Here is a 13,262-nt window from a genome sequence, read left to right as displayed (position 1 = left end):
CATCTCTCTCTCTCGAAGTGCCATATCATGAGACTTTGGCGATCATGTTGTGCCACAATTCTCTGTCTATTGCCATATTCAGCAACTCCACTTCTTTGGTATTCTCGCCTCTATTCCGAATCCATTCAGCTATGCTGGCCAACCAAGTGACTCTTTTCCTCCCCCTGCTCCTTCTTCCTTCTATTTTCCCCGTTAATGCCAAGTTCTCCAGACCTCCCTTCCTCAACACATGTCCCATGAATCTCATCTGTCTAATCCTAATACCCTTCAGTAGTTTCCTGCATACTCCAGCTCTTATCAATACATCTTCATTACTAACTCTATCTGTCCATGGAATTCTCATCATTCTCCTTAGAAACCACATCTCACAGCTTTCCAATCTTTTTCTGAGGTCAGTTGTGATTGACCAGGCTTCACTTCCATACATCAGCACAGGATAGATGTAGCAGTTTAATACACGCAACCTGGTTTCCATACTCATCGCACAGTTCTTCAAGATATTCTCCATTTCTCCAAATGCGGATTTCGCAAGGACTATCCTTCTCTTTATCTCCGTTACACACCTGGCATCATCTGTTATTTTGCTCCCAAGATAGTTAAAAGAGGACACCTGCTGAATTAACTGGTCTCCTGCTTGAAGGTTACACGTTGGACTCTCCTTTTTTGACACTACTAAACACTCTGTCTTACTACAATTTATAGACAGACCCATCTTTTCGCTCTCTACTACAACCACATCCAGCAACCTTTGGAGATCTTCAGCTGACTCTGCCAGTAGAACTGTGTCATCTGCATATCTGATGTTTGTAATATTTCTACCACAAATTCTCAAACCCTTCTCAAACCTCCATAATGCTTTCAAAATACATAACAAGGTCAATCTCTCATGAATATGTATGAGAATATCTGACCTCTCAAAAAACTTTTGAATTTTTTTTATAGATGTTTGAAAATTACATGATTTTTAGCGTAAAATTTGAGTGAAATTTGAGTGAAATTTAACATAAATAATAGCTATACTGTGTTTTTTATTTTTATTGTATTTTTAGATATTTTGAATAATAAGGTTTAAAGGAAAATAAAATAACTTGTTTGAAGGTCATAACTTTATAGAAAGGTTATGTAAAATGCCAGGTCATTTGTTGATCAAAATGTAATCGACCGTTACGCGAAAATAAACAACTGCGCGTGTGGCTTTTAAACGGTGCGTGGTCGCACATGCGCAGAACCAATTTCATTCGGGAACGTACGTGAATCAGAGCCATATGGCTCTCTGATAATAATAAATAAACAGCGGCCTCTATCGGACTCGACTTTCTTAATTATTAATTATTAAACAAAAACTCGTGAGCTTGTTGATTTGGGATTGATTTTGTAAGTAAATTAACTTTTTCGGCGATCATATGAGCCTAGGCCTACATTCTGTTGACGAGATTAAAGCTCAAGACCTAGGCCTACTACCTAGCAGGCTGGGCCTAGGCTAGCTAGTAATATTTAGTAAAGGAGGCCTAGCTAGCCTAGTAGGCCTCTAGTAGTAGCCTTAGCTTAGGCCAACCTAGTGAAGGGCCTAGCTGCTAACTAGGCCTATCTAGGCCTAGTAGAGTAGAGAGGTTGAGGGCTACTACTACACTACCAGTGGCAGTGCTATTTTAGTAGATAGGTAGGCTGACACGATTAGATAGGCGGTTATCTTTTTTGTGCACATTCGCATTCGGGTCAATTTTTAAAAAACGAAAGAGAGTTTAAATAAGCATCTAGCTAGGCCTAGTAGCCCTAGGCGATTTGTTGTTTGTACGTACGCGTCGTGACGTTGGGTGTCACGAAACCTAAGACCACGAAAGCTAAGACCCCCTAAGACCTAAACTAAGATCACGAAAGCTAAGACCCAAGACCTAAGATTACAATTTCTAAGATATACTACAGCTTAAAAACAATACTTGTTTATCCATACATAATTGTAAACACAGTAGGTTTCATTTATTACCATAAATATAATTTAATACCATCGCAAAACATAGATAAACTCACATTATTTTCGCCCGTTGAGTAAATGTATATTTTTTCTTTACAACAAACAAACTTGACGGGGTGTTTGTTTGTATATATTTACTCCATTGTGTTGGTTCAGAGGATGTTTTTCTTACGCACCTGCCTTTCTTGTATTTTGACTCCAAATTTGTTGACTAACTTTATACTGAACACCACACTTTAAAATTAGGACTTATAAGTACTTTCAGAAGGAGAAACACATAATAACAAATAAATTAATCCTTTAAATTTATGATTTTACAGATGTGTTTCTTTGTATACTGTAATGTAACTCCTCGAGCTCCCCATGCTCAATGTTTTTGTTTCTATGGAGCGCCAAAAGAGCAACAATAATAGTACAAGTATAAAAACAGAAAGAAAACGAAACAAAAAAACTTATCATGATTTTTTAATTAAAATTTATTTGCCAGTATTTATTTCCTCGTACTTGCATGATTATACTATTATCATTACAATTTTAATTTTACATTGTTCCATCCACACTGTAGATGGACTCCACAGAGTTTTCAGCCCTCTATATAATTTTTGCTCTTTTGACGTTCCATAGAAACAAAAACATTGAACATGGGGTAGGCCTACTGTACTGTAGGCTAGTCATTTTGTGTGCGAGAAAAACGTCTGTAAAATCATCAATTTAAAAATGTATTTGTTACTTTTTATGTGATTCTTTTTCATGAAAGTGCCAATTCTAAGGTGTGGTATTCAGAATAAATGTTGGGAGTTAAAATACAAGGCAGGTGCAAAGGATAAATATTTGTAATCTTAGGTCTTGGGTCTTATCTTTCGTGATCTTAGGTCTTAGGGGGTCTTAGCTTTCTCGTGGTCTTAGGTTTCGTGACACCCTCGTGACGTTTGCTCCCAAACCCTTCCCATCATGCATTGTAGAAGCTATTTGCAATAAACCTTATTGAAATTATGTTTACCTTTTAATTTTAACCTTAATTTTGACAATGTTGACATTAAAATGCATAAAACCAGATGATGTCTACTGTCTGTATACTCACTTTATTGTTATGTTTCCCCAAAAAGTGCCTTACATGCTCCTTAATTCCGACATTGATTGATTTATATTGAAAGGGGGAAGAGTTTTAATTAAATCAAGGCTATCAATCATTCAAAAATTGCTTAGCAGGCATGCATGCACATTTTTATAAACACTGATGCATAAGTATAGTACTTGCTTTTCATGAATATAATGGTGGTATAATAATAGCTTATTATTGAAATTTGTATCTTCAATGTCCTGAAATATTTTATAGAGCACACCCTCTGTATTCTTTTAAAATGTGCCGAATTATCAAGTAGTAAGCCCTCTCCCCGGATATAGTTTTCTCTGATATATTTTGTCACGTTCTACACTTTTTCAGTTTCTGAGTGCTTTCATTTGGTTGGCGTAGTGGTGTTGTAGTTAGTTCCAGTGTCGAAACTTTTTCATAAACAAACTATGTTTAGAATATATAGAATAAATGGTGCTTATAAATAAATGCTACTGTACAATGTTCATTTAATAGACACGTTTCTCGCTCGCGACCAATCAGAAATAGTGGGTATAGATTTGTAAACAAACCGAACACCTTTCGCCTAGTGCGTGTTGAAGCATAGCGAAATGGCGACTGCCGAGTGCTTTTGTTGCAAGGTGCATCATAAATGTTGTATATGTTGGATAAATCGTGAATTTAACTACACAAAATCACTGAATAATATTCCTGTTTTTAATTTTCAAACACTTGCTGAGTGGTTTGCTTCGGCTCCGAAGGATAGTGGCGCAAAATTTTGGAAATTTTTCAAGGAAAGGTACGTCCATGATGTGCTCGTGTCTCTCCGCCCGCCCGGTGGCGTTGCCTGATGCGGTACTTCGTCTACTAGCTAGGCCTAGGAGGCTTGGGTGTCTGTTTAAGCGCCGAAGAACATCACATAATACATGGAAGATGCAATAGGAGCAGGAAGAAGAATGAAAGATAATAATTAATATATTTACGCAACATTTGTAAATAAAATCAACAGTTAACATGTATTAAATGCACCGTAATAATATATAGGCCTGTGTGTCAAACCAAAAATGACAATACATTATTATAAATAAAGTCGATGATTCCGAACCAAATGCCCAAATAATTCTACAGTGAATATAAAACATAAGTTTAGAAAATAAATAACATCCTTACCATGCTATTCCATCAAAAGGCTAGTTTTGACGATTGCTTTTTAAGATGATCATCTCTCAGTTCTACCATGCTTTAACATACCTCTCGCTGTGTTTGTTTACCATTGTATACCCACTAAAAGGTCAAACTAACGGTGACCTCGCGAGCGCGAAACGTGTCTATTACAGCCTACTGTATGTAATTCAATATTATTATTTCATACAATTATTAATATAGTTATCTTAAGTGTTTTACTATTGGGTCATTCCATGTCAAATCACCCAATGGGTTAAACCCTACTTTCTTCAAATTTGCTCAAATTTGGTTTTTGGGTTACTTTTAGCCAAAAAACCTGAAATTTTTAATTTGAGCGCCATACGACGCGCCGTTGTTTCTTCGCGATTTTGCGCAAAATCAACGCGGCGGGCTATACTTAAATGACCGTATCTCCGTAACATCTGGACCGATTTTGTTGTGACAGGTATCTTTGGAAAGCTAATTGTTAAAGCTATCCAAATCTTCTATTTACTTTTGAGATAGAACTATTTAAAAGATGTATAACTTATTCTATTCCATTTGACCTAGGATTTGACCTTGTGGGACAAATTTTTTTTAGATGAAATTTTGTGAAAATTATCTCTTACATGATATTTACATAATATAAAAAAATTGGAGATATATTATTTTTTGTTTGCTTTCTAGCTCATTTCAAAGTTGGCTTACTTCAACAATTCTGGTATTTCTATACAGTGTAGATGTATTGTCGACATTATATCACTACCAAATTTACCTCTTAATACTATGGGTGTCACTGTCAGATTATTTAAGACTATAACAATGCTTTAATTATATTCATGCTCCATACAAAACAATTTAACTCAATATAACCGCATGATTTATAGGGCTATAATTACGTAAAATTGTAATAACGTTTTAAAATTGCATAAAATGGCAGCTAGGCGGCATGGACCGGGGCAAGTGGTATTTTTATGCAATGACTACTACTACTTGCCCCAACCAATGTATCGTCACCCCGGTCCATGCCGTTTATAACGTAATTATAGACTTATAAATCATGAGGTTATATTGCATTTTTTATAAGAACGTAAAATTGTAGAACGTTTTAAAATTGCATATAATGGCAGCTAGACGGCATGGACCGGGGCAAATGGTATTTTTCTGAAATGAGTGGACCCTACTTGCCCTAACCCATGTATCATCACCCCGGTCCATGCCGTTTATAATGTAATTATAGCCCTATATAATATATCATGCATATTTATATTGCATTTTTTATTTAAAAAAAGTTAAATTGTAGTAACGTTTTAAAATTGCATAAAATGGCAGCTAGACGGCATGGACCGGGGCAAGTGGTATTTTTATGCATTGACTACTACTACTTGCCCCAACCAATGTACTGTATCGTCACCCCGGTCCATGCCGTTTATAACATAATTATAGCCTTATAACTCATGTTGTTATATTGCATTTTTTACAAAAACGTAAAATTGTAGAACGTTTTAAAATTGCATAAAATGGCAGCTAGACGGCATGGACCAGGGCAAGTGGTAATTTTATGCATTGACTACTACTACTTGCCCTAACCAATGTATCGTCACCCCGGTCCATGCCGTTTAAAGCATAATTATAGCCTTATAAATCATGTGGTTATATTGCATTTTTTACAAAAACGTAAAATTGTAGTAACGTTTTAAAATTGCATAAAATGGCAGCTAGACGGCATGGACCGGGGCAAGTGGTATTTTTACTTGAAATGACTGGACCCTACTTGCCCCAACCCACGTATCGTCACCCCGGTCCATGCTGTTTATAACGTAATTATAGCCTAATTATGAGTGAAGAAATAAGTGAACAAAATACAATGAACAAAAATGTAAAATAATGATGAACAGGAAAGAACACTCAATGTTTTCAAAGTTATCATCAAACAAAAAAATTGATTCAATTTTCTTGAAAGTGTGAAAAGAGTGCCATAAACTGATGGTACATCCTTGGCTAACCAAATGGGGTAATCAAATGGTGTACAGATGTTTACCTACTGTAAGTAATATTATTAAATTAAAAATTTCAGGGTTTTTGGCTAAAAATAACCCTAAAACCAAATTTGAGCAAATTTGAAGAAAGTAGGGTTTAAAATGTCATTTTTTTGGGGTGATTTGGTATGGAATGACCCTATTGGTATTTTATTGTTTGCTTTACTTTAAAACAAATTATTATTTTAGACTTTAACTTAGTAAAATGTGTTTCTCTATTCCTATGGCATGCCTCTGATACAAAAAATAGAAAAAAAATTACAAAATACAGTACATTCAACAAGCAAGAATAATAATACAGGAAAAAAAACCAGCTGACTACATGATCCACCAGCGCTGAAGACAATTGGGCCTAACTCCACAGAAGATTTCCTAACAGTAGTTGTTTCTCTTTTCTTAAAGTTAATATGACAGGTGCTGGTGGGGTAGTCCTTGACAGTGAATCGTCAAATCTAATCAATACATCACCTCCATTAGGCAGTGGACGTATCAACTGCATAAACTCACCTAATAACAGTGAAGGAAACTTATCAGACAGCAGGGTATCTGGATATGAAGAATTTGGAGGAATGATCTGCCCCACATGTAAAGGAACTGGTAGGATACCACCAGGTATGCTTATGTTTGTTCAAAAATATGTTCTGAATTACAACATTAACGAATGTAAGTAAGTCTACATGAAGTATATGAAAAGAAAATCACATCTCAAAACATCTCGTAAATTTCATTAAAATGACTAATAATGTAGTACTATTAGAGTGCTTCACTCATGGTAGATGCTTGGCATAAAGCCTCTTTTCGAGTTCAGTTAAGTGGATTAAACAATTTTACAAGCTTACGTTGACACAGTTTGGATCATTGAATTGATTGACACAATGACATGATGAGTATTCGCTTCTGACAATCCTTGGCATTTTTTTTACTTTGTATTGTTTTATATTTTTTTCTGTAATTTTTGTTGTGCTGAAATTGAATAAATCCAATCTAACCAATAATTTATTAGACCATTTGTAGATCCAGTCAATGTGAAATAAACATTTTTTTTAGGAGAACAATATCTTTTGACAAACACTTTTTTTTTACCACAGGGCAAGAAGACCAGCTTGTCGCTCTTATACCATACAGAGATGGCAGACTAAAGCCAAGGAGAACGTAAGATCATCATATTTCATCTTATGATAAGTGTACCTATAATGTTGACTTTGTTATACCATAATTATACAATAAATGTATTAGTGCAATAGTACAAATAATTTCATGTAGTGAAAGATAAAAGTTTATAATATATTATATCCCTTTCATCTACAATAAAATTCATTATTCTTTATGTATAATTAACATACAGTACACTTTTTTATGTGTATTGTATTGCTTTTATAAAGAGATTGATTTGATATTCCATCATGTGATAAAAGTGAAGTACACTGTAAGCATACAGTATATTTATGACTTGAAGCCAATATTGACAAGTACTCTTGAGTTTCCTCTGATGTCAAAGTTCAAATTGGATCAATTGTTATATTGCATATGATCAGATTGCCTAAACACATTATTTAATAAAAAATTTGTTTTAAATAATTTTGAACTTGAATCATATGACAAGCGAATAAATAATGTGACCGAAAACGAACCAGTTAAGAGTTTCTTATATTACCATTTGCAAGTCTAAAATCCTTTTCTCGTTGGAAGTATAACTAACTTGTTATTGTTATTTTCAGGTGGTTATGGGTTGCTTTATCTATCTTAGGATGTGCCATTGTTGCAGGAATTCTTTGTTTTATATTAATACCAAGAGATATTAAGATGACTGAACCAACAGTTAATACAGAGAGAGCAGACCTTAATAAAACGAAAAAGTCACTTTTAATAGAACTCAATGTAAGTACAATTTTAACAGAAATATGTGTCTGCTTTATCAGAAATACCAAATTTACTAATTAGACCTGAGGGCGGTTAAAATGTAGTTGAAATCTTTCACAGTATATTTCCGGTCATTTTGATGCCTTAATGTGTTTAGATTCATGCAAAAACACAAATTTGCATTGCGGACAAACATACATACAAACCCTTAAACCATTTTTTGTATTTTGTTGAATATGTAAAAAATAGAACAAAACTGACATACTTTGAAATCTATGTTTTTCATTTTTGTAGTTTATGTTCAATGTAACGAATGATAACTTTCTACCGGTCACAGTGAATGAAGTTGATGTAGAAGCTTTGTTTAATGCTCAGGTCGTTGGTAACAAAAAATATACAAATGCTTCTAATGTGCACTCCAGATCAACTCAATTGGTAAGAATAGTTTTAATAACACATTCTTCTCATATACTGCCTAATTCTCAAGGCCTCTAAGCGCTTCACATTATTTATAACTCTGGCTATTATTACTTTTGGAACCATATTGCAGTTAGTAATCAGTGCAGTTGCTTTTCAGTTTTGATAAATCTTGCATTAGACTAGGACCACCAAAAGCCACTCTATGTAGAACTAAGACGTCCTTTGTTGTTAATATCATTCATTTGTATAATTCAAATGTTGGACAATAACTCTATACTGTACTACAATTTTTGTTTTGAATTTTATTCATTTTTAATTGTTTTATAAGTATTTTATATTCTGCGTTTTTAACAGTAATTTAAAATTAACCTATTTTTTTGTAATTTGATGTATTTTATTTTACTGTAGTTTTATTTTCTTAATTATGCCAAGCAAATGGAATGTCCATTTTAATTTCTTGAATCTTTAAGCTTGATTTCCTTTGTATTTTATGATAGATAAAACATGATAGATTGATTTAAACATTCATTTCTGTTCTATTCACAGATTTATTTTCTACTAAATGTAGCTATAGATGCCTCAACAACAGATAATTCTTATTTATTGTAAGTACTGATATTTATATAGTGATATCACATTATAATACCAATGTTGTTATAGCTATATAATAATTATAATGAATTTATGTTTTTCTGCAGAACTATTTGTGATCCTAATTCTGCAGTTCCGTATCCTCACTTATTATACCTGACTTTTGTGTAAGTAATATTAAAGACACCTTCCCTACGTTGTTTAGATCTAATTTAAGATCACAAACTATATTTAATGTAAAAATAATACTATATGGTCTTATTGCGATAACTTTTTTTGTCTTTAAATGGTTAAAAATGTGAAAAAATAAGTCGATTCTAATAATTATAGCGGCCCGCTATAAATCCCAAAATGCATTGCGCGCGGATTGATATTTTTTTTTTCTTCTGTAATTCACCCACTTTTCGATCGATCGTGAGGCCAAAACAAATGGAAGACTCCTAACTTTTCAGCGAAAATACCTGGTTTTCCCCAATTTGTATCAACGGAGTCTGGCAAAAATAGAAAGACAATTAATGCAGCAACTATACAACGTCAGGCTAGGTATATAGCTAGCGTAAGATGTTCGTACGTTACCGATGTTTATCAGCTAGGCCTACAAAACTAAGCCTAGCTAGGCTAGGCCTAAAGACCGTCCACGAGAGGTCATTCGACGCAAGCTACTTAGGTAGTGCATTGTTTCTCACTTTTTATCATAATTTACCGTAAAACGTACATTTAAGACAAGGAATGACCTGGTTTATTGTTTTTAAAGTGATATATATGTATTATTTTTACAAAACGTCACAAATTGTAGGGAAGGTGTCTTTAAACAATGCTTAATTATTTTCACATATATTTATGCTTTCTCAGATCACCTACTGATTTCTAATATCTTTTTACCAATAACAAATTTATAGTTTCTGCACTTCCTTTCGGTTAGTGTTTTAAAATACAGCTTAAGAACCATTTAATTTAGTCATAGGTTTTCGTTTATTTCTGCCTGATCTTTTGTTTTTGCACTTTAAAAATGTATAAGCATTTAGAGTCTTGTGTGTATTTTACATTGAAAATGTAATTCTTTAAATTAATTTCATGTTATTAAAACTATACTGGGACATCTGTGATATGTTTAAGTACAATTTATGACATTATATATTTACAAATTGTTATTTTTATTATTAAAAACTGTTTGTTTTTACAGTGTGACGATGCATACTAAAGTGTTGGCCCAGGATAAAGAGAATTCATTGAACACCTATCCAATACATGTTTCATGTGAAACACCATCGCATAATCCATATGCAGCCGATATAATAGAAATATAATCCCTATTGTAAACACAAAGACCCTGAATACCAGCTTTTATCTGAATAATAGCTTTGTAATAACCTTTTTAATCTGAATTAGAAGGCCGACATTTTGCATGGTAATGGATTTTAAAAGATATATAAAGACCTGATAATATTGCCATGCGCATAATTTTTTCTTTGCTTTATTTTGTAGTTAAACACAAGGCCAAATTATAGCCAGTGTTTAATTACTGAAGATGATTGAATGTTTTGATTATTTATTATAAGATTTCACCAGAAAGGGCAGGTACCTTAATTCAGATAAACCTTGTGGAATGAGAAACTCATACAATGATAATTAAGTTGTGTGCACTAGGCCTATTCTTATTATTTACCTCCGCAAAGAAGGTATATGTAATCGAAAGCGTGTGTTTGTTTATTTGTTAGCAGGATTACAAAAAGTTATTGCAAGATCTTTACCAAAATGAAAATACAGTAAATATGTGTTCTAGGACATTTTGGAGGCAATCCGGACCATGGTCCCAATTTTCGACCACTTAGTATTATTTTCAGACCTGCTAGTGTTAAAAGATAGGACAGAATTTTCAAAAGCCGACGAGCAGTCTTAAAGTAACAAGTAAAGTGAATTGCATTTTATCCACTTTTCCAAAAAAAAAAAATTGTACAAGAGGCAAGTGTTTTTTGATACGAGTAGTTTTAAAAACCTTTTTCTTTTCAAATTCACCTTTTTTTGGCATTCCTGTTTTATTGTTAGTCAACTGAAACTGTTGTTAGTTGAAAGGCTGGTTACATAACCATTACACCAAATTCGCATACACATGCTTGTAGTGAAATTAGCCTAATCACACACAAATGTATATATATGTATTTCTGGAGATATCTTTATGTAGGAGAATTTACAGTAGGCGGCGTATCCGGTCAACTACCCCTGGACAATTACCACCTGGACAACTACCACCCGGACAATAACCCCCATAGGACAACTACCACCCAGACATTTAACCCCTAGGACAACTACCCTCTAGGACAACTACCACCCGGATAATTACCCCCTAGGACAACTACCTTCTAGGACAACTACCCCCTAAGGACAACTACCACCCAAACAACTACCTCCTAGGACAACTACCCTCTAGGACAACTTCTATTTTATTTATATTCCCTCAGATCTGGGACTTAATCCTTCAGATGTCCAGGACATGCGTAGACCTACTTGATGTTAAAACTTTTTCTGTTAAGCTTAAACAGTGTTCTACGAAAGAAAACTTTAGTGTTGGTGTTGCTTATCTTTTATTTTATATTATTCAGTTATGTATCTATCATGAACTTATATGAGTTTGAAATAACCAATGTTTGGTCTTAACCAGTCTATTTAATTATAGTAAATTTGGGATAGGACGTCCCATCGAAAGCGATGATTCCCCCAGTAAAATCCGGAATAAATTTAAATGAATATTCCCCTTGGAAAACTACCCCTCTAGAACAATAACACACTCTGGACAACCACACCTAGAATAACTAATCTCTCATAACACATACACCTTAGTCTTTTCATTTAATTTCATTTATTTTGCTTTTTTTTCTAATAATTTGACATGAAGATGCCATATAGAAATCTAGGAACACAGTTAAGTTGCACCAGTCATCGAAAATCATATAAACATTTTTTTTTATCAGCCCCTTACTATCGATACAATTGGCCTGATTTTGTTCATTCTTTTTTCTTTTCCAAAACAAATGTTTTACCGTAAGAGCTTATGTCATGCTGTTTAATGACATACGTTTACTGCAAGTCCAGTAAATATGGAATATTGGTTTGACTGTTACTTACCCAGGGGTAGTCGTACTTACTAGGGGTAGTTGTCCTAGGGAGTAGTTTTCCTATAGGTAGTTGTTCTAGAGGGTAGTTGTTCTAGAGGTTAGTTGTTCTAGAGGGTAGTTGTTCTAGAGGGTAGTTGTTCTAGAGGGTAGCTGTTCTAGAGGGTAGTTGTTCTAGAGGGTAGTTGTTCTAGAGGGTAGTTGTTCTAGAGGGTAATTGTTCTAGAGGTTAATTGTCCTACGGGTGGGGGGGGGGGGGTAGTGGTCCTAGAGGATAGTTGTCCTAGGGGGTAATTGTCCTAAGAGGGTAATTGTCCAGGTGGTAATTGTCCGGGTGGTAGTTGTCCTAGACCCGTAGGCGGAGATATGTACTATTTGAGTGGCTTTCTTGTTTGTTTGTGTAGAACATTTCTCAAAATGTTACATTAACAAAATATTTAGTAACTGGGCCAGCGTAGGCATCGAGGTATGTAACATACATAAAGTAGATATATTTGTACAACTCTTCAGTCTGTTCCCTTTACAAGAAATAATGCAACTTGTTCTTTGCTTAAATTCAGTGGTGGCCAGTCATATTTCAGTACTAAATACAGTGTTTGTGCTTGTGTGTATTATTGGTTGACAGTTTCCGACACTTCTATTAAAAAGAGCTCTTGATTTTTACCACTCGACTATGAAGCTGTAGTAAAAAGGTCTGTGTACCAGGAACTTGAGCATGTGCAGACTGACTTTTGTACTCGACGGATGCAAATCAGGTGGCATTTCACTAAAATAAAATTACAATTTATGTGACAAAAAATGTAATGACTTCATATATCACTATAATATTTGGGTGCATCACAATTTTCCAAACGTTTATACTAGTGTAGACAGAGCTTTACAAACAGTGTTATGATCAAATAGTAAATTTGATACCACCATAATAGATGATTGTGCACTGCCTGTACAGTACTATAAAAATGAATAATGTACTATATTTATTATACTGTTTATGTTATGTAGATGCAATTTCCGATAAAATGTAGTGATTTGCA

The 13,262-nt window shown here is 34.1% G+C and overlaps 1 protein-coding gene across 2 annotated transcripts; it reads left to right on the top strand.

Moving 5' to 3' along the window:
- The first annotated feature begins 1,337 nt into the window (after positions 1-1,337).
- Positions 1,338-12,449, top strand: LOC140048772 (transmembrane protein 106B-like). Of its 2 annotated transcripts, none has more exons than XM_072093566.1 (8): positions 1,338-1,374; positions 6,725-6,859; positions 7,336-7,399; positions 7,966-8,125; positions 8,402-8,542; positions 9,074-9,132; positions 9,226-9,285; positions 10,302-12,449. In XM_072093566.1, the coding sequence occupies exons 2-8, from the start codon at positions 6,817-6,819 to the stop codon at positions 10,423-10,425; spliced, it is 651 nt and encodes a 216-aa protein (XP_071949667.1). In that variant the 5' UTR covers positions 1,338-1,374; positions 6,725-6,816; the 3' UTR covers positions 10,426-12,449. The 2 variants fall into 2 exon arrangements, with proteins under 2 accessions (XP_071949667.1, XP_071949659.1); XM_072093558.1 differs by having other exon boundaries at positions 1,339-1,374; positions 6,650-6,859.
- Positions 12,450-13,262: the final 813 nt, after the last annotated feature.

Source organism: Antedon mediterranea, chromosome 1 (genome assembly GCF_964355755.1).
Source record: "Antedon mediterranea chromosome 1, ecAntMedi1.1, whole genome shotgun sequence".
NCBI classification, from domain to species: domain Eukaryota; kingdom Metazoa; phylum Echinodermata; class Crinoidea; order Comatulida; family Antedonidae; genus Antedon; species Antedon mediterranea.
This window is presented reverse-complemented; position numbering and strand designations above follow the sequence as displayed.

Coding starts and splice junctions, on each gene's coding strand:
- LOC140048772 (XM_072093558.1), top strand. CDS start 6,655: ATGACAGGTGCTGGTGGGGTAGTCCTTGACAGTGAATCGTCAAATCTA. Junction 8,126..8,401: donor CACTTTTAATAGAACTCAAT/GTAAGTACAATT, acceptor TCATTTTTGTAG/TTTATGTTCAATGTAACGAA. Junction 9,286..10,301: donor TTATTATACCTGACTTTTGT/GTAAGTAATATT, acceptor TTGTTTTTACAG/TGTGACGATGCATACTAAAG.